We start from the raw sequence: 21,469 nt of genomic DNA on the forward strand, positions 1-21,469 counted from the left end.
CAACCCTTAACAATCATCAACCAACCTTGTTCACTAAAGTCATGGCATAAACCAGCAGCTCTGTGTCGACCCCATCTTTTTCCTCCAGGATTTCCATGATATTTGACCAGGGTGTGACTCCTAGGAACAAAGCAATAATCATCAGAAACAGCGAGTCAATGTTCCTTATCCAACTCATACCATAGTTCATCCGAAGACTCATCACCCAATGATGACAATGTCTTTCATTCACCAAATTTCAAAGTGTAACACTATCCTCAGGGTGGACTTGAACATGCTTCTCATTTGGCAATAACAGACCACATCGTTCTCGTCCACTTGAAAATGTGCACTCTTTAATGTCAGGATGGTTATCAATTTGCTTCAAAGCTCCCTTTATGTTAAATATGTAATTTGAAAAAAATCCATTCACGTGCTGCTTTTTAAGCCAATGAATTTCACTCTCTGAGCATGGAAACTCTCAATAAATCCTCTCAGAATGTCCCTTAGCATGTTATGCTCTGACCTTCCGCAAGGGAAAGGGACGTGGGAGAACCTTATATTGACTCCAACAGTGGACCCCAAAAAGTAACAGTGAAACGTCCGTCTGGCAAACATTTTAAGAACAGAAGTATATGACCTGTGTTCCGTCAAGGCACAAATACTGTTTAAGCATCAACAGGGTACAAAGAACAGGGTCTACTGGAGCCTGCCTTCAAGAGCTTTATAATCTAGTGGAACACTTAGGCATAAACTCAAGAACACACCTCAACAGAGACTAAAAGCATTTAAGAGGCAAAACCATTTAGCTAAGCCTGTCACTCAGCAAGGGATGATGGTCAAGGAGAGCCCGAGGCAAGAAGTGGCACTTCACTGGGGCTCTGCAGGTGAAGGCTCAGGGGTGGTTAGTCCCTGGCTCCAGGAGAGGGCAGGAAAACCCATCACATTCAGGACTGATAAGCCAAGGCCAACGTCACAAAGCGACCACAAAACGGGACACAATTTCCTACGTCAGAGATAAACATTTGAAGTGAAATACTGCCTTACCCTTGGCATGGTGGTAGGGAACATGAAGCCTTTCCTGCTTTCTCTAAACAAATCTCAAAGGGATATTGCTTATTTTTGCTGATAAAAGTAAATTCTGATATAATGGAAAGGCAGTAGCTTCCAAATGCTAGTTCTTGGATGGGTAACGTCAGAGCTGATTTCCTGGCCTTGCAAACAAAGCTCCCCAAGGTCAGCAACGTTATCTATCTCACCTCTTTGCTGTCAGCACAGTGCCTGGCCCATAATAGGAGCTCAATAAAATGTCTGAAGAGTAAATGAGGATCTCTGAGAGGGCATGAACTGGGTTAAGCTGGAGCAGTTTTAAAACAACCGGAGGGCAAATGCATACCGTACGAGAAGGAAGGAGGTAGGAGAATTTTTAAAAATAGAACAGGCACCTACTATACGATGTTAAAAATGCAGATACAGCTTAATATGGAGGTCTGCTGGCTCTCCTAGCTCGGGAACAGAAAGCTTCCTCTTTTGCCAAAATTGCCCAGTTGGTCAGTACTAGGGAAGTTTCCCTAACCTTTCCCAATTCCAAACACAAGACCACGATCTTTTGCCCATTAACTTCTAAAATACCTCCTTGCTGATTTTTACTATCCAACTATTCTGAAGTCCTCACCTGCCCAGCAAAATAACTGTTTCTGTCCTCATAACAGTCAATCAATGTGTCAGTAGGTCTTGGGTCCCACTGTCCAGGTACTGTTCGAGCACTCCAAATGCTTCTGCTGTGTTTAGGACAAGTGCAACTTGTATTATTCACACTCGGCACCCAACCTCAGCATAAAACACAGGTTCTAGTGGGTTATCCACCTATGGTTAAAAGGAAGACCAGCAGTGAAACTAAGCATTTCCAATGGCACTAGGGGGCCCAGAGCAGGCTTCCTGGTTGCATACCTTGGAGCCAAAGAGGCCAAACAGGGCCTGGGGAAGGAAAGGCCAAGAAGCAGAGGCAGGCTTAGAGGGAAAAGGGGAGTAGGCAGACCATAAAGACATACCCATGTGCACACCTTTTAGTCCTTTATAATGAAACATTCAAACACTGGCTTAACTTAATGGAAAATGGGCTCTTCAGCTGTGACATCTGATTACCTTTTAACGATTTCAAGTCCAGAAAGTTGCATATATTCCTACACTGTTGAGATGAGTGCTAACTCTCCTGTGATTGTTTGGGGACCAGAAAATAGGTAAGATGTAAAAGAAAGAAGGTAAAGGGGAGGAAACATTTTGGTGTAACAAAACAGCCTTGGCAGGGCTCAAGGTGGCCCATGTGAAGCACCAGCAGCTTCTGCTTCCCCAGGAGCCGCACCTGCTGGAACTAAATGGTACAGGTCAACCCCTCTCCCCACCGACCTCTGCTTGCGCCATACAGAGTGTGTGTGTGCTTGTGTGGGTAGGGGGCTGTCCTGTATTCGAATCATCAACTGTATGATCTTATCCCTTCACAGGACAGAGAAAGAAACTGAGCCCCAAAGTAGCGGAATGAACAGTCTCAAGAAATGCATCTAAATAGGAGCATTCGTATCAACCTTGGAGAATTCCTGAGATACAGCACTTAGTCCTTTTGCCTGACCACTAACGAAGCATATTAGAAGACAGTAATTTCCCTAATCATTGCCTTCTCTCTCCAGCTCCAACCCCAGACACTGGCTCTGTGAGTAGAGGCTCCACAAGAGCCCGTTTTTCCTCCGATGTTTCAAGTACATCATTGGCACTTAAATATTTATCGAATAAACGGATTTTATATGAAAAATACTTAGCACAGTATCTGTTACGTAATGTCAGTAGCTGTACCCGTCATGGTGCTGGGGGGTGATGGTGACACTCACGCTTACGCACAGGCCTTCTACATGGACTCCCAGGCAGGTCCCCTTTTCCCGCCAAACCACAGTGCTACTCTCTCAACCCAGAAGAAGCCAGCCCACAACGGATGACTCAATACTTTCTTCCCCTTACTCTCCTCCTAGGTCTCTAGGGTAGCTGCTCCCCGACCAAAAAAGAGATTTAGCACAATGCCCCATAGAGTTGGTCTACCACTCAGTCAGAAGGTCCTTGCAGCATGTTCCACATCTTTCTATGTGCCTGACAAACACATGTAACACAGATACTTCTGCTATAAATAACCACAAAAATGAGCTGGAGTTTTGTCTACCATGCTTTGGGAGTTCATCACAGATCAGTGTATCCTGGGGCAGACGTCAGAGACAGGATGGCTTGAAACGATGGCTGGATTTTTTTCCCTGTTAATCACGTGTGATACACATTTAGGAGTTATGCCATATCTCATTACACCAGATTCAAATGAAAATAGAGCTTCTTCAAGAGCAGTGCTGACCCAAATTAGGGGGACTCAAGACTTGTAAGTGAAATTTCAAACTAAGTTACCCAGTCTGGTCACTTGCCCCGCCCTCGGAGAGGGGAACCCATCTAGTTAGAGGGAAGGGCACCTTCCTGAGGAGGTGGGGGTCGGGGGCAGAGCTCTCTCCATCAGTTTCCTGCCGACCCCAGAGGGACAATCTTGATGAAAGGGAGTCTCTGATGATGGCAAAATGACAAAGACAGGCTCCTGTACACACTCACTCTCTCTTCCTGCCACACCCTGTCCACTAGGAAGCGAAAGTGACCTGACAATTCAAGAAAAGAGAGAACCCAGCAGTTTGAGCAGATGGGCATTCCTGCGCCATGGCCCAGACAGTGGCACCAGCCCACCTTTTGTTCCAGCCCCCCGATAAATGTGCCAATTGCCTGGCTCAAATGGGGCATTTTTAATATTCCTTAACTCATCAATATTTATTAGTCCCTGTGATGGACTATGACCCCTCAGCTCTTTTCCCTGCCCCGCATCTGGCCTACTTCCTGGCCAAAGGGCAAATCATCCACACTCACAGGACGAGCCCTACTGGTTAACCTACGTGCATCAGGCATGATATTCACAAAGCAGCCAGAGGAATTTTTTCTGGACTTCATCTGCTGTAGGTGGTAGTAACTGCTGAGGACTCATAGCTTATGTGCTGGTTTTCTTTGCTGATTATTTAAATCTGACAGTTTTCATCATCCAAAAGAATTCTTTTCCAAGAACAAAAACCAAAATGCCAGCCTACACTTCAGCACGCCCATTCTCCACCCTACCCCGCAGAGGAATAGCTCTGAAGCCACTCTGAGGAGTACAATTTATGGCTTATTTATAAACCCGTGCACAAACGGACATGCTCGGTTGGCGCTCAGTCACCTCTGGCATCTCCGTCCAGCCCTTCACCCAGCTGAGAGGGAAAGAGAAGGCTGCTTCGAATCCTATGAGGTGGAAACACACCTGGAAGTCACGGTTCTCTCTGCAGAGCGCCCTGACATATTTATAGGTTTCATTCCATCACAGGGCTCAGGAACAATTTTACTAGCAGTAAAATAGGATGATGTTATATGTATGCATTATAAAATCATGGCCAAGACCACACATGTCCACAGAGAAACATGCTATTGAACCACGTGATATGCTATGTCTGAGTTTTTCCATTAGTGTCGCTTTTTTTTTTTTCCCAGCTGCTAGCACTCAGTAGCAGACAGATGGCAGTAGCTGCCAAGAAGTTAACAAATTTTATAGGCAGACCATCAAGTTGAGAAAACAATCCATTAGCTGCCCTTTTTTTTTTTTAATTGGGAAAAGATGGCCATCATTTTGTCTTGGGGAAGACAATGAAGAGAACAGAGAGCCTCGGGCTGAGCTGGTAGATGGGGTCTTAAATGTGGGTACCAAGCCCTGGGTGACCTCAAGATCATTCCTCTATCCACCGCCCCCTCGCCCCGCCCCCCGACAGCCTTCATACAAAGTGAAGTCCGAGAAAGGAAACTCTAAGATCTCAACTAAATGAAGCCAAAGGAGGACCCCCAAGGCCATGAGAAGACTTATCCTTTGAATGCAGCCTCCGTGAGAATGGTACATGGGTCACCTGAAATCTAGGACAGCATAACAAGGAGTCTATTAACTGCCCCAAAGTAATCCCCAGATATAATTGGCAGATGGAGTATGACCCTTCCAAGGACCAATAAAAGGGTCCACCTCACTATCTTCCCATACACCCACCTTTGGCCCTAAACCTCATTAAATGGAAACAAACCCTGGTTTCTGAGCCACTGACTGTCTTCATCAAGGATTCTCAGTGGGTCCCATAATCTGTTCTCGGCCATAAGAGATTTAAAATCTGGCACCCAATGGAAACATGCTGTTGTAGAAAGAAACACACAGGCCTGCCCTGGTCTGGGATCCATCTTGCAGATTCACGGCCCCTGTCCATGCATGTGGGTTTGTCTCTCTCACACAACCTGTGATCCGCCATGCCTGGTGCTAACATCTGCCTGGGCATTTGTGGGAAAGGCATGGGAGCTCAATTTATGGCCCTAGATGGCTTTTATTAACTGATATTCCAACTTCCAAAGTAACTAGTGAGCTACTTTATTGCACCTGGAAGGTGAGTCTCTGAGCAATGCAGAACCAGAGACACAAATGGCTTGAATCAAAGAGTGCAGTTTAGGCCCCTTGTTTCTTCTTGACAGTTGTATCTCTGCCGATTTGTGGATAAAGTGTATGCACAGAAACACATAAACGAAACTCTAGGGAAATGCACCAACATGTTAACAATTATTTCTGTCTGTTGAGATTAGAGGTGATTTGTTATCATCTCCTTTATATTTTCCACATTTTCTACAGAGAGTATTACTGTTATAATCATAAAAAGAAAAAAAATGACATGAAGTTTTTGATTTTGAGTCTTAGTGGGGATGATAATAGTGGTAAATACTGTCCTACTGAGAGAACGACCCCCCAAAGGTTTTTAAAAGGACAAAACAAAAAGCCCCTAACATTTTAGCTTCAGGCTTCACAATATTATTGGAACCACAGCATGTTATACACTAAACCAAATCCAAAGGCCTTTTTGTCATCAAGTATGTATGGAAGGCCCACATGCTATGGGGCAGCTGTGAGCCTGGAAACCAAGAGGAGAGCCAAAGACCCTCAGGCCGGGCACACAGTCGTGGGAAACATCAATGCAACAACACAGCAGAGAAGGGGACATACGGGGCTCTGAGTGCCCATGATGGACCTGAGATAGGGAAGGGACAATGCAGGACAGGGGGGAGGAGGTGGGTGACAGGTGGACAGGGGCTGGGTGGTGAAGGGTCAGTTTCAGGGTTTGGACCTAATCCTATAGGCAGGGGGAAACCACTGGCAGGGAAATAATAAGACAAAATTTGTGTCTCAGAAGACTTTTCCAACAGCAGAGGTGAGGGATGCCAAGTGATAGATGGTAAAGGCCCCCAGTAGGAAGGGCATGAGATGGAGGGAAGGAGGGGAGAAGATTCAAGAAACAGCTAAGGGTCAGAGCCAACAAACCAGCTGTGAGAGGAGGGGGAGAAAGGAACCAGGGTGACCTGGACAAGATGGGAAAAGGGGAGAAGGAGCTGGTTCTATGTGTTCAGTGGAGGGGGTGGGGACAGGGCATAAAACTAAGTTCAGGGTTGGGGCAGCTGGGTGGCTCAGTCAGCTGAGCATCTGACTTCAGCTCAGGTCATGATCTTGTGGTTGGTGGGTTCGAATCCCATGTCGGGCTCCGTGCTGACAGCTTACAGCCTGGAGTCTGCTTCAGATTCTGTGTCTCCCGCTCTCTCTGCCCCTCCCCCACTCACTCTATGTCCCTCAACAAATGAATAAATGTTAAAAAAAAAAAATTAAAAATAAAACGACATAAGCTCAGGGTCTGACCTGTCCTGGACAAGCCCATGGGTGTTTTGTTTGTTTGGTGTGGTTCTTTTGGCACTGTTACAGTAGGTTCCATCCCTAATCTTTGTAGATGTACTATTCTAAAAAATACGTTTCCTGCAGTGGGGAGTTTGCACAATTGTTTGCACTCAGTTCTGTTTTGAACATGTTAAAAATGGAAGCCTGCCTGCAGTAGACACTTTTGCCCTGATGCAACGGTCGATAGAGTCCACTTACCCCTTTTAGTGTCGACAGCAGAGACGGCCTGAATCAGAAGAGGTGCATTGGACTCCGAGTACTCCACAAAGACCAGCAGCAGCTTCAGGGCTGTCTTCACCACCAGGCGGAACTGCCCAGAGAAGAGAAAACCAACATGTAGCTCTGGATGGTCTGCAAGCACCTGGAGGCAGGCTGGCACCCGGCACTTGCTCTGGCCGGGGAACTCTTCTCAGTGAGCACACGGAGGCCTTTGCTGGGTGCCTCAGAAACAGGAAGTAGAATTATGCTCACCTCACAGAGCAGGAAACGGAGGCACCAATTATCCTGCCCGACCCAGAAACAGAACTGGAATTTGAACCCAGGGCCTCTGGCTCCAGAGCCCATAGCCTGTGGTCTCTCGACCAACAAGGTAGCATAGCACTTGCCAGGTCGGTTGCTTCATTTTATCCAGCCTAGAACAGTGCGAGGTACGGATGATCACACTGCTCGTTTTTCTGGTGAGGAAGTGGACCCAGGAGGTTAAAGGACTTGCCCAAAGCCACACCACTCAGCTGAGGCAACTGGGAATCTGAACCAAGTCCCGTCCTGCTCAGCCCAGGGCACAGCATTAGTGAGGAGGCACCGTCAGCCCAGGGGCCTTCCCCGCACAGGTCACAGGTCGCCCACCCAAACTCCCAAACCTCCCAGCTGAAGATCAGCTGGCCCTGGGGGCTACCTGGCAGCCTGGTGGGGGTGGGGGGTTCCAGGTCACCTCCCTCCCAACCCTCTGGGGGCTCCTGCTGTAACTCATCACCTATAGTCTCCCTACCCTGAGCCTCGATTCCCTCCCAGAACCTCCTCCTAAAGGAACTCACCCACCAACTCTCTCGGGGAAATGGGGTCAAATCACGCATCTAAGAAACAAGGAGCTCACATCAACATACTAGGGACACATGTAGATCTTACTAGGAGCTTGGAACATCGTGCACTCCAGTGAATACTGGAAATTACCCTTGTTAGGGTTGCCACTGGCCTCCATGTTGACCAATCTGATGGTTACTTCTCTGCTCATTTCAACCCCTAACAGCACATGACACAATTGCTCCACTCCCTCCAAGGACCATTTCCTCTCACCCCAGCCAACCTCAGCCTCTTACCTGAGTGGCCACTCCTTTGCTGGCTCCTTCTAGAGCATCCAACCTCTAGGTGGGGGGAGGCCTCAGAGTTCACTCCTGCATTCTTTCCTTCTCTTTCCATACACTCCCTCTAAGTGATCCCTTCCAGTCTCTTGGCTTTAAATTCTGTCTACGACCTGATGCTAACTATTGCACTCCAGTCCTGACCAAATTCCCGGGCTCTGGCATCGCTCCTCATATGCTAACAAGTTCCTCAAATTCAGGTGGCCAAAAGAGAACCCTTGATCTCACGTGTGCTCATTCCATCCCGTCAACCATTCCAGCCTGCTCCCTCCACTCTCCATGTAGCATGAGGCCCTGCCACCCAGTGAGTGGCCAGTGGGGGGTCACCCTGTACTTCTCTCACCCCATCCCCACAGCAGATCCATCCATGAGGGCTGTCAGATCTTCCCTCAAGAACCGCCCTGAATCCATCCACCTCTCTGCTTCTCTGTCCATCCTGGACCACTGTAAGAGCCTCTAAAGTAATTCCAGACTGGTCCCCACCTCCCCTGATGTCCAAATGGACAAAATTTAGCTGGAGTGACCACCACACTCTCAACCCTCCCTTCCCTGCCCACCGAGCTCAGGACGGAATCCACTCCCACAGCCTTTACAGCTTGGTCCACCTGTGACTCTCTTTCCTGCCCAGTGTGCTCCCTCCATCTACCCTTTTGCAGTCATGTGATGATGTGTTTTTAACCTACTAAAGCTTGTTCATGACTCGAGGCCTTCTCACTGGCTATTTTCTGCCTGGAATCAGTTACCACAGGACTGGCCTTTCTTTATTCTTTAGGTATGAAAAATTTCCCCTCATGGGAAATGCCTTCCTAACCCCCTTCATCCAAAGGGACTCCTTGGTGACTCTTACATTGGTGCATTATATTCTTCCCATCCTTTGCCACGACCTGAAATTGCTACATATGCACCTGACCTTCCTCTACTGCCCCCAGCCAGGACGTAAGCTACCTGGCGGCAGAGGTGCTTTATGCAACACACCAGAAGTGTCATCTGTCCTGGAAAAGCTGACTGGTCAGGACTGCACGTGAGGCTTGTTCTTCAAATGCAGTCCCCCTCAGGTCACGTGGAGCACTCACCTTGACCCGGGCTTCTATCCTCCACACCAGCCTAGTCCTCAGCGATACTGCCCACCCCCCATCCACCCACCGCAATCGTCTGGAGGGCAAGCAGTGCTTTTGGCTTCCATTCTCAACGTTACATCCTTACCACAATGAACACTGAATTCTTTAGAGGCCTTTGACCTCTTCAGAGGGTTTCTACTTTCATAACTTGAGTCCTGCATTCAGTCCCCTGCTCCCGGACTGAATTCCTGAGTTTTTTTTTTTTCAACCACAAGGCTGGGGGTAGAAGGGGAAGGCAAGGCATAATGAACTGTGCTATCTTTGTATGTTTAGAGCTACAGACATTTCTTCAAGTAAATAAAATCTAGCAAGCCCAGGCGACTTCCTCAGTGGGCGGCCTATTATTAAGTAGATTAAGCCTTCTCAGTGCCTTCCTGGGCAAGATCTGGGCTGCTGCCCTCCTCACTCCCCACCCTGCAGGGGCCCTCTCACATCCCTCTCATCAGTGTTCCTCCTGAGCATCTCTGTGGTCACAAGATCTTGGCCAACAGTCCCAGGGACCCAGAACCCCTTAGCCACTCTCCCTCATGAAGCTTATTTTAAGAAACCACTGTTTTCTAGCAAAGTCTTCTTTTTTTTTTTTTTTAAATTGGTTTCAACATGTCTATTCATGTCTACTTCTCCTTTGCTGTAAAGGTTCTGTTTGGAGTTCTTTTGGCATTGTATTTGTGTTTTAAAAAAAAAAATCCCAAACTCTTCTGATTCACGATTTTAGGCTTCTATGAAATTGGCTTCTATTGAGCCTAAGTGTGTATTTGTGTGTGTTTGGAAGCCTTACTCTGTGAAATTAATAACAAACATGTTCGATAGTTAAACTACTTTAGAAAAAAGAGCAGAATGTGAATTTATGGAAATGCATGGTACTAATTGCAAGCATGTCCTAACTAATCACCAAATACGTCCAGCAGGACTTCTCCCCAGAAATACCTTATTAGCATTACTGTAGAGACTTGAAAGTAATAAAAGCACATGACTTTAAAAGGTTTCTACATCAACCCTTATTTATCCAGAAATCATTTCATTTGATGCCCACAAGTATCTGGAATGCAGTCAAAACCCTCCAAAGCTTTGGAACAGCCACAGTGGAGGCCACACACCCATCCCTCCAAGTCCAAACACGCTGCTCATCTCAAAGCTCTTAAAAATCTACTCTAGGTTCCACTGCACTTATCTTGGACAATCCTAATAGAAATGGCTATGGGGATTGCCAGCCCGTATCCACTGGGAAGGGATGAACCACAGGACGGTGACAGGTAAAGAGAGGCAGGCCCAGCATGGCAGCAAGAGCAAGGACTGTGAATGAGGAAGATGGGAACAGGTGACACAGGTGTCCGTGCACACACACCATGGCATGGCTCAGCCACTGAAAGCCCCTCAAAGGGACAAGGCGGCGTCCCTGCAATCTGAACTGCTGGATTTTCAGCTCTGCCCCGTGCTCCTTCATGTTCTAATGACACGTTCCAATGCAGTGACTCACAGGCTCACGCACTTGCCCATCTGTCTACGACCGAAGGAATATCAGTAAGAATTGATTCTCATTCTGAAGGTACATCAATCACATGAGAAGGTGAAGCAACCAGTCATAAAACAGTTACATGAGTACAGGGCAAAAAGGAGTCCATCTGAAAAGCAGCGGCTGTAAGACAAATGGGCAAGTTCCTCGCGCACCTGGAGGATCAGAGGGGCCACCCGTGAAGGCTACCAAGGAAGAAATTCAGAACACGGATGGTGGTGGAAGGGCTGACCCCATTTAAGGTCCCTCCTGCCCCAAGATGCTGTGCTGCTTCTTTGGCAATGTTGAGTGCTTTCCAGATGCCCACCACCTGTGAGGGAGTGAGAAAGTCATGGCCCTGCCTTCAAGGGCATGGTCATCTCACCGCTGAGAGAAGACTCAGAATACCTCCACACCACATGATTGAACATTATCTGCACAGGCACTCAGAGCCAGGCTGCTGAGGACAGAGAGCACTTGCCAGAAGACAGCCGTTTACAGTGGGGAGGGAGAGTCGGGGGAACAGGGTCGGAGCTGATCCAGCCGCCTGTGGGCTTCCGTGCAACACAAGAGCTGTGTGTCAGCCTTTGGGATCGTACTCCCGCAAATAATCCCACTCCCTTAGGGACAGAGGGAGCACACCGGGGGTCCAGATTCAGCCTTTGAGCTACACGTTACCTACATTTTCTGTAATTACATGCTAGGGGATCCCAGTGCTCTATTTTAACACTGTCCATTATAATAAACTATGCTTCATATCGCTTTAAAACACGTAGCTAAATCATAGTCTTTAACAGAACTCTAGACAACCCCTGTGTTACAAGGGCAGGATGAGAACAGGCGGCCAGCTGTGAATTGTGCTCCTCATAAGTATTTAGCACACTTTGGGGGCGACAGGGGTAAGGTTTACTTTCAGCTGCAACCATCATCTTGCACTCTGTTCTTACTCAGCATAAAATAGAGGCCATGAACCTTCAGGGGAACAGAGCTGCCCCAGGGATGTAACATTTGTCAGGTCAAGCCTCTGTCTGGGGACTGAGCCTCCGGGTTCCATAAACGACTTGGGGATCCAATGTCACCTCCATGCCAGGAAGCTGGGCCTGGGGGAGGGGTGGCAGGATACTGTTGACATAGGACTTTCCCTTTTTTTTATTTTCTGGGCCAACCCACAGAGAGGGTGTGGAGTCAGCCAGTACAGAACCCGGGCAGCTGCGTTTTAGATAAAATATAACTACCAGATGTACGGAAAAGGCATAAAAGCCAGTTTCTCAATAATTTTGCACATTAGAGCAAACGAACTCCCTTTGTGTTTTATTGTACTTAGAGAAACACAAGAACTATACTTAGAAGGTCAAATATGCTGCTTATTAGGTAGAAATAAAAGTATTCCAAACAAAATTTCCAAATTCCTACTCTTCTAAAAATTCAACAACCATAAAAAGAAAACAATTTCCAAACCTCAGGATTTAAATTACAAAGGGGGTTAGAAAAACATGCTTCATTCTATTTGTTTCATTTTCCACTAAAAAGCATAGATACATGTTCTGGAAGTGGATGCTGGTTATTAAAACTGAATTAGAAATTGGTAAGATAACTTGACTTATAAAGCTTTGCCACATTGGTTACCAGGTTACCAGAACTAAGAATATACAGGCTGTTTTTTTTTAATTTTTTTAATGTTTTTATTATTTATTTTTGAGAGAGAGACAGAGCATGAGCAGGGGAGGGGCAGACAGAGAGGGAGGCACAGAATCTGAAGAAGGCTCCAGGCTCTGAGCCGTCAGCACAGAGCCCGATGCGGGGCTCGAACTCACAGAGTGTGAGATCATGACCTGAGCGAAGTCGGATGCCCAACCAACTGAGCCACCCAGGCACCCTGAATATATGGACTATTTTAACAACAACAAAGAGTCAAGTGACTTAAGATACTTTTAAGTCCTTCACACTTAAATACTTTATCCCAATGACATATCCTTGAGCTCAGAATCCCTAAGCCAGGAGCTCAGAATCCCTGAGCCAGAAGCTCAGAATGGGCCCTGGAGCCTTTGTAACTGGTTATCAAACAGTCCAACAGATACCTCTGACCCTGAATCTGCCCCCTTCTAAGATGCTGCCTGCAAAATGAACTGGGTCTGGTCAGAAATACAGTGTGGGCCCAGGCAGATTACGGGAGTACAGAAGTCTGGGCCAGGGCTTTGTAGGTATCTGGCACAGGGAGAGGCATGTAGAGACCAGGGCTGGTGCCTCTGCCTGGACAGGAAGTCACCTGCACTAAATCCATGTGCTATGGCCTCCAGGCCTGATGGCTGACCTCCTTATGACCTGATGGAATTTGCAGAAAGGGAACCAAACTACATTTGATTCATGTAGTAGCCAAGTGTGAGTCTGGGAACCCTGTAAGTGTTTACGAGCTAATGGAGAGGAAATCTTGCAGAATGTAACACAGCAGAGTATTCAGAAGTAATTAAATATCAAAATAATAAAAAATGCTACCAGTGAACATTTTCTTTCTATTGAGATAAACTTCTGGGGCTTAGCAGGAGGTTTCTTTAAAGAACAATGAATAAAAGTGGACAAGGTCAGAAAACACCCCCTTTGCTAACTCTCTCTTAGGATACTCAATGTAATTATGAAGAGTTAGTTGATACGAGGGAACATATATCCACTGATATTGTTAACTAAGGAATACCAAAGCCTCCACACTAAACTACTGCCTTAAAGAACACCCTGGTAACATCTGCCAAATGAAGGAGGGAAATCAACAACTTTGGATACTTGTCCCGTTAGTGACATCCCTACTCTCAGATGCAAAATCTCATGTTCTAGAAGGCTACCTAACCTGTCACACAACTAATTTCTGAAAGACGTCAAAAGAAAACACAAAGGCCAATCTGATTCTTTCTGCTATACTATGGGGAGTCCCATCTTTCCCTCCGGTGCAAACACATAAGCCTTGGGGAAATGCTACAAATATTCTCTCACGAGCTATAATCAAGGTTAAAGAGCTTTCCTAAGTAAATAATCAGCCCTGGAAACATGACAGGGGACACCACAGCCAGCTCCCATCTCCTTAGAGTGGGTGGAGGAGGGCTGGCCGGTGGAGAAAGGCTGTGGGGAGCAGGGTTAGCAGTGCTGGCAAAAGCAAACCTGAGCTGATAGGGCCACTCCCAGGCTGGCTCGCAGAAGCTGACACTTCCTCCGGTTCTCCAGCCCATCCAACTCTCCCAGAGTGTTGCTTCCCGAGGAACAGCACATGGGCTGCTCTTGGATGTCTGCATCACCCCCAGATATTCTCCTGTCTTAGAACCACCCATCCCTAGTCTCTCCAGAATCTAGAACACAGCTGCTAGTCCTTGACCAAATGCCCTAAAAAGGCAGAAGGGTCAAAGTCCCCCTGCTTCTGTTTCTCTTGTTCATGGGGGATCTTGGTTGCAGAAATTAGTAAGCTACAATTCCAGGTTATCCACAAGCCTCTTTAGAGTTATGGTTCCTACCGCCTATCAGCTCCCTGAAGATGATCATCTCAAAGTGGATTAAAGACACTGCTGTCCAGTCCTGTGGCTGGAGAGCCTTCCTGGACCAGATCCCCTCGGCACGCTGGCTCCTGTAAGGTCTGGCTTGAATCTCTGGTCTCTCTCCCTGACATCTTCATAAAATAACAATGAGTCAAACTAGGTCTTCTCTTTTTTTTTTTTTCTTTTTCTTGCACTGAGATTATCCTCATATGGACATCCAAGAGATCATATAGGTGAGAATTAGTTTTCCAGTCATATGTACCCAAATAACCAGAAGAACAGCAACAGCCCTAAGGGGAAGAGAGCCCTTTGTGTCCCCTATCTCTCTAACACAAATATTACTTAAACATTCCATCGAAACTTGTAGAATTTTTAAAATTCTTACCTAACAGAACAACGATAAACATGGAAAAATATTCAAACACAACCTCATTTACTAAACATGTTAACATCAAGTTAGTAACAAAGCTCTTTAAATGCTATAGCATCAAACAAATTGATTAACACAAGAAAAGCCCAATGAATTTAGTACATTTCTGTAACTATTACATAAGCATTTAACATGTTTTTAAAATAGTATGATGACCCAGGAAAATGCTTGTAATATAGTGTTAACTATGTAATAACGTTTTAAAAAATTAGAAGAAAATGTACAAAGTTAGTCATTGAATCTATATAGAAGTATTTCAGGTGATTTTTTTCTCTTCTTGTATTTCTAAAGTTTTATACAAAGAGTATATTACACTTATGATCATAAAAAAAAAATCAAAGTTTTACAAACGCGAAGTCCTCATGCCTGCTCTCAAGAAAGTAAGCAATCAATAGGGGTGCCTGGGTGGCTCAGTAGGTTAAGCATCCAACTCTTGATTTAGACTCAGGTCATGATCTCACATTTCTTGAGTTTGAGCCCCACATCAGGCTCTGCACTGACTGTGCAGAGCCTGCTTGGGATTCTCTCTCCGCCTCTCTCTCTCTCTCTCTCTCAAAAATAAATAAACTTAAAAAAAAAAAAAAAGAAACTAAGCAATCAACAGACAGATTTAACTTAACTTTGGAACTCTATGATGTACAACAATCGATATGTTAAAAACTCTGCTGGAAAAGGTGGACAACGTGCATGAACAAATGAGAAATTTCAGTGGAGGGAAACTAGAAAGAGTCAGATGGAAATGCTAGAAATAATAAGCACTGTAAAAGACATAAAGAATGTATTTCCGAAGTTCATCAGGAAGACTTAACGAAGACAAGCTGAGCAAAGACAACAGAAACTTCCCAAGATGCAACAGAGGAAACGAGAGTGAATCAGTTTTAACCATGTGAAGCATATTTTGATGTCAATCACAGACGACACTTTAAAGCCCCAAACTTTCCCTTCCCGGACAGAAGCCAGATGCAAGAACATCTTAACAAGCATCCTGCTGAAGGGAAAATGATTCTAATGAAGGTACACAATCTCAATTTCTTCATGTCAAGCTCCAAAGATGCAGAAATTAAGAATCTTGGAAAACTATGTCCCTCAAACAATAGCACATCTGATGTTCCATTGGAGGGATAACAGGTATTCAAATAATGGCTTATCAACATGGCAACTATATTTTACTTTTCACATTTGAGCATATAAATTAATATACTCCTGCATAATACTTTTAAGAATAAGTGAGCATAACATGTGACGTTCTGAGAATTTACAATGCAGGCATCTCACACAATGCAAAGTTCATGTCCCAATTTTCAGAAAGAAGGATTATAGATGAAGCTGAAAAATTTATATCCTACACTTCATTAAACCTTCTAACTGATCTCTGGCAACATGCTCCAAAGGCTTTCTGGATGAAAGTCTCATAAGCACTTAGAAAAGAGAGAGAGACACCTGGGACCAGCAGTTTCCAGGTGAGCAGGTTCTGGCAAGCTGAGGCCACCTCCTTCTTTAAACAGGAGGTTGAGGGAAAAGAGGTGAGGGAAAAGAGATGTTGATTTACAACACTGGACACTTGTTTGCAGATACAATGCTCAGTGTTCTACCTATTCTTCACTATTATTATCCCCATTTTATCATTTATTAAAACCATTCTATAGATGAAAAAGCAATCCACCCAAAGGATCATACAAGTGTATTTGGTCTCAGGGATTTGCACTTAACAGCAGATGCAGCATACGTTGACTTTGGCTTTGGAACTCAATGAAGAAATGAGGCTGGATGATCAGAGTTCAGCGCCTTCCCACTAAAATGGTCTAAAAATGACTATCAGTGCCAACCTGCAAGCTGCACGGGCTTATGCATTCTTTGGCTATATCGATGTTTTGGTTAATGGCAGAGAAATTCTGCTCATTAAATTTATGTTAAATAAAACTAGGACTGGGGCGCCTGGGTGGCTCAGTTGGTCGAGTTCCAACTTTGGCTCAAGTCATGACCTCCCAGTTTGTGGGTTGAAGTCCTGCATCGGGCTCTATGCTGACAGCTCAGAGCCTGGAGCCTGCTTCAGATTCTGTGTCTCCCTCTCTCTCTGCCTCTCCCCTCCTCGTTCTCTTGCTCGCTCTCTCTCTCTCAAAAATAAACTAAAAAAATTTTTTTAAACAAAAACAAAAACCCTAGGATTAACAGTTAACATGATGAATAGCCAAAGCAAAATGCAAAATCATCTTAAGGCTGGAACTCTGATGATACCAACGGGGAAAAAATGCAAAGCTCGGCATCTAGGTGTAAGTCAATCACGGAGATGCAGAATGGAAGAAGCTGGCATATCAAAAACAAAAACCCTGGGAAGTTTAGGGCATTATCAGTCTAATTTGAGCTAGCACCCAGGGCTGCCGGTGAAAAGCCTAATCAATCAAAAGTGGGATGTGTAGAAGAAGGATGCTATATCCAGTATGATGAGGAACTGCAAATTATGTCACCAACGACTATCTGTGGAAACAATCAAGCTGAGCTTGGACAGGGTGACATGCTAACTGCCTTTAAATACTCAAAGAGTTTCCAGGGAGGAAGTGACATTGTGTTGCTCCAGAAAGCAGTGCATGGTGTTTGTTTAACGCAACAAGAGGCATCCCTGGAAAACCCACAAGGAGGCGGGTTTTTTTGTTCGTTTTTTTTTTTTTTTAATTTACATCCAAGTGAGTTAACATCTAGTGCAACGATTTCAGGAGCAGATTCATTAATGCCCCTCGCCCATTTAGCCCCCCCCCCACAACCCCTCCAGTAACCCTCTGGTTGTTCTCCATATTTATGAGTCTGTTATGTTTCATCCCTCTCCCTGTTTTTATATTATTTTTGCTTCCCTTCCCTTGTGTTCATCTGTTTTGTATCCTAAAGTCCTCATATGAGTGAAGTCATATGATTTTTGTCTTTCTGTAATTTCACTTAGCATAATACCCTCTAGTTCCATCCACATAGTTGTGAATGGCAAGATTTCATTCTTTTTGATTGCCAAGTAATACTCCATTGTGTGTGTGTGTGTGTGTGTGTGTGTGTGTGTGTGTGTGTGTATACACACACCACATCTTCTTTATCCATTCATGCATCGATGGACAATTTGGGCTCTTTCCCTACTTTGGCTATTGTTGATAGTGCTTCTGTAAACACTGGGATGCATGTGTCCCTTCGAAACAGCACACCTGTATCCATTCAATAAATACCTAGTAGTGCAACTGCTGGGTTGTAGGGTAGGTCTATTTTTAATTTTTTGAGGAACTTCCATATTGTTTTCCAGAGTGGCTGCACCACTTTGCAGTTGGAGGTGTGGTCTGTTTAACATCAGAGAGGTGGACGCGGGTCCCAGGAAGGAAGGCTTCCCACCAATTCCAGGGCCCAACAGTAACACTCCCTCTGCCTCTAGAAGTATCAGGAATGTGGCTGGTGAACATCAGTAACATCTTTAACAAGACTTCACCATTTCTTCAAGGCCAGGATTCCATGTTATGTTACATAACTCAAAAAGAGCTTCAGATCTCACTCATATGTGGGGCATCTGATGGATCAGATGCCATGCCATGGGCTTGAGTCCAAAGGGTGCACTCAATCTCCTCCCCTCCTCCTGGAGCAAATGGCACTATGGAGGAACCAGCTTAGCTGCCCTTGTGGACACTGCCTTCACCTCAAAACCAGCAATGTCAGGTGCCTGGATGGCTCAGTTGCTTGAGCGTCCGACTTCAGCTCAGGTCATGATCTCACAGTTCGTGAGTTCGAGCCCCAAGTCAGGCTCTGTGCTGACAGCCCAGAGCCTGGAGCCTGCTTCAGATTCTGTGTCTCCGCCTCTCTCTGCCCCTCCCCTGTTCACTCGGTGTCTCTCTCTCTCTCTCTCTCTCTCTCTCTCTCTCTCTCTCTCTCTCTCAGAAATAAGCATTAAAAAAAACCCAAAAAAACAAAAAAACAGTATGTCAAACCTCTCCTGCCAATGAATCTCAATGTCCAACTTCTCTATTCCTACCAGAGGCAATGCCAGATTCCTGGCCACTCCAATTCAAAGCTGTGACCCTATCTTTGCTTTTACTTATCTATATCCAGAAACCCAAACCGAGGAAGCTATTCCTCAAGATGTCCCCATATCTCCATTATTCGGTTTCCCCTGCAACTTGCGACCAGGTGTCACCACCTCACAGCTTTGCTACTGTGCGAGCATGCCTACCTCCAAACCATCAAAAGGGAAGTCCAGAGATCCGTGATCAGCAACCTGGGGCACAGCTGAAAAAAATTAGATTCCGTGGAGGTAGGGGCAGAAAAAGAGAGAGCAGGCTGAGCCAAGGTGGACAGCCATCCAGAGAGGGAAGATTCCATGACTACAACAAGAGGCATCCCTGGAGAACCCACAAGGAGGTGGGGGACCCTGGGCCTCCCCCATAGGCCAGAAGGAGATCTATAAAGAGAGACAGACTTTCTGTGTTAGAGCGACGAAAGGCCATGCTGTACAAGCTGAATCATTTCACCCCAATTTATTGGACTTCAGATGTATGAAGAGAAAAAATTCCATACTGTGTGAGAAGTCAAGAGATGGGCATCTTCTCCCTACCTCTGACTGTGGAGTTTAAAGACGGGCTTTTGTAAATAAAATGAAACACTTTATTGAAAACACTTTCTTTTCTTTCTTTTTAAAAAGTAATTATTTGGCTGCAAATGCATAATTTTCTCCTCTGGCTATGAGTCTCAAATATCTGCAAATATGCATTGCATAATGACCCTCTGGCAGGCTGCAAAATCACATCTTGTTGCCTTTCATGGAAGGAAAACGAACAATTATGAAAACAGAAGGACAAGTTTTCTCTAACCCAAGATGTCATTTATCAGCTCCATTCCTGTTTAAGGCCAAAACAATACGAACTCAAGGTAAACCTTTTAGGTTCTGAGAAATCAGACTCTTAGTCAAAAGAAAGCCCTAGGACCGCTGGCTTTCCAGATTTCTTAATTTGAACTTGGAAAACCTATGTGTAAGGAGGGGACAGAGGCTTCCTTCCCCAAACCTAAAGGTCTCAGGTCTGTGCACCCATGTTTCTTGCAGATACCTTACTATCTAGACCTGGGGGTAAGGAGGATGTCAGGGGCCTCCATTACTGGTTTTGCAAATAAGAGGTGATCTCATCAGAATTACACTGAAAATCAATCTGCTGGCTGCTCCCACTGCTGACTTTCAGCCACCAGCCTGGAACTGAGCACACCCTGCAGAACAGAGCGAGTCCTTTAGCTGACATCACAGCGGGTGGATATAGGCTGCGAGTCACCCATGGTCCCCCTTCTAACAACACTGTAAGTTCCAAGGCTCAGGCTGACCATGGGCTCTATTTTCTTGTCTTCATAGTGACCGGCTCAGTGCTGAGCACAGGAACTGGAGACTACTATGGACCCTCCTTTGCAAAATCAAAGATGGAGAAAAAACCAGCACCGATCCAGTGCCGATGCCCCATGTGGCTGGGGAGGAGGAGAACACTCCACCTCAGACAGAGGCCTCGGGGAGAGATGCCCAGGGTCACGAACACTATGTGAAAGGAGGCTGGAAAAGCATAATTCCTACAAACTTATTCTTGAAGGCTTCTAATTTTAGGATTTCTCCATGTTACACAGAAATGCAAGAAGGAGGTTCCTTTCATTTGCTTTTCTTAAAAGAATGATTCCAAAGCAAAATCAACAGCATGGTGTTGCAATACCAAAGATTGAGTACTCCTCCCATCTACTGAGCAGAGAAATGATCACTGTTGGGCCTGTTTCCTCTTTCTCTTGTCCCCTTTTTCTTTTCCTCTCCTGGGATCTCTCCTCTCACTTTTCTCCATCTCCCTGTCTTCCCTCCGTGACATTCCCTCTGTATCCTCGCTTCTTTTCTCCCGACCCACCACCTAGATCTTGCCTTTGCTCTATGCCCTCCTTGCTGATGAGCTAAAAGATGGTCACTTTTCCTACTGTAAGTATGTTAAGTTTTATTTCTTTTTAGAAATAGAGCTGGCTATTGGTGTTTTATCATGACTATAAATAAAGCTATAAAGATTTATTTGTCTCTAACATGTACCAAAAGTCCATTTCTTTTTTTTTTTTTTAATTTTTTTTTCAACGTTTTTTATTTATTTTTGGGACAGAGAGAGACAGAGCATGAACGGGGGAGGGGCAGAGAGAGAGGGAGACACAGAATCGGAAACAGGCTCCAGGCTCCGAGCCATCGGCCCAGAGCCTGACGCGGGGCTCGAACTCACGGACCGCGAGATCGTGACCTGGCTGAAGTCGGACGCTTAACCGACTGCGCCACCCAGGCGCCCCCCAAAAGTCCATTTCTATCACAGAATCTCCTCCCATCTCCCTAGATTGTGGGGTCTTCGAGACCATCCAGGGAGCCTTGGGAAGGGAGCAGTTTCCAAATGAACATGAAGCTTGGGGAGGATTCCCAGCATAAGGAAAAAAACAGAAAACACTGAAACAGGATATGAGATATAAATCTTCCCTCAGCCTGGCTAAATCAACCTAGTAAAGCCAGCATTTCATTCAGCATCTAAGGTCACCTACAGCAGTTTGTAAATAGATTCATTTCCATTTTCCATAGAAAACAAAACCAAAAACAAGAGAGAGAGAGAGAGAGAGAGAGAGAGAGGAGAAAAAATTATTAGTCTTCTGAGAGAAACCATGGCTATTTCTATTATGAAATGGGGAAAAAAATCGATCATCAATAATATGAGAAAAAGGAAAACTGAGA

General features: G+C 45.4%; 1 protein-coding gene across 14 annotated transcripts in view; it reads right to left on the reverse strand.

Annotated features, from left to right (window-relative positions):
- Positions 1–21,469, reverse strand: part of FHOD3 (formin homology 2 domain containing 3) — a 471,816-nt gene that overhangs the window by 171,738 nt on the left and 278,609 nt on the right. For all 14 annotated transcript variants that reach the window (XM_058692315.1, XM_058692316.1, XM_058692314.1 and 11 more), the window contains 2 exons: positions 7,022–7,133; positions 26–120 (listed from right to left, as the gene is read on the reverse strand). In XM_058692315.1, coding sequence (XP_058548298.1) covers positions 26–120; positions 7,022–7,133 — 207 coding nt within the window. The remainder of the gene's footprint in view (positions 1–25; positions 121–7,021; positions 7,134–21,469) is intronic.

This window comes from Neofelis nebulosa, chromosome 11 (assembly GCF_028018385.1).
Source record: "Neofelis nebulosa isolate mNeoNeb1 chromosome 11, mNeoNeb1.pri, whole genome shotgun sequence".
In the NCBI taxonomy this organism is placed as follows: domain Eukaryota; kingdom Metazoa; phylum Chordata; class Mammalia; order Carnivora; family Felidae; genus Neofelis; species Neofelis nebulosa.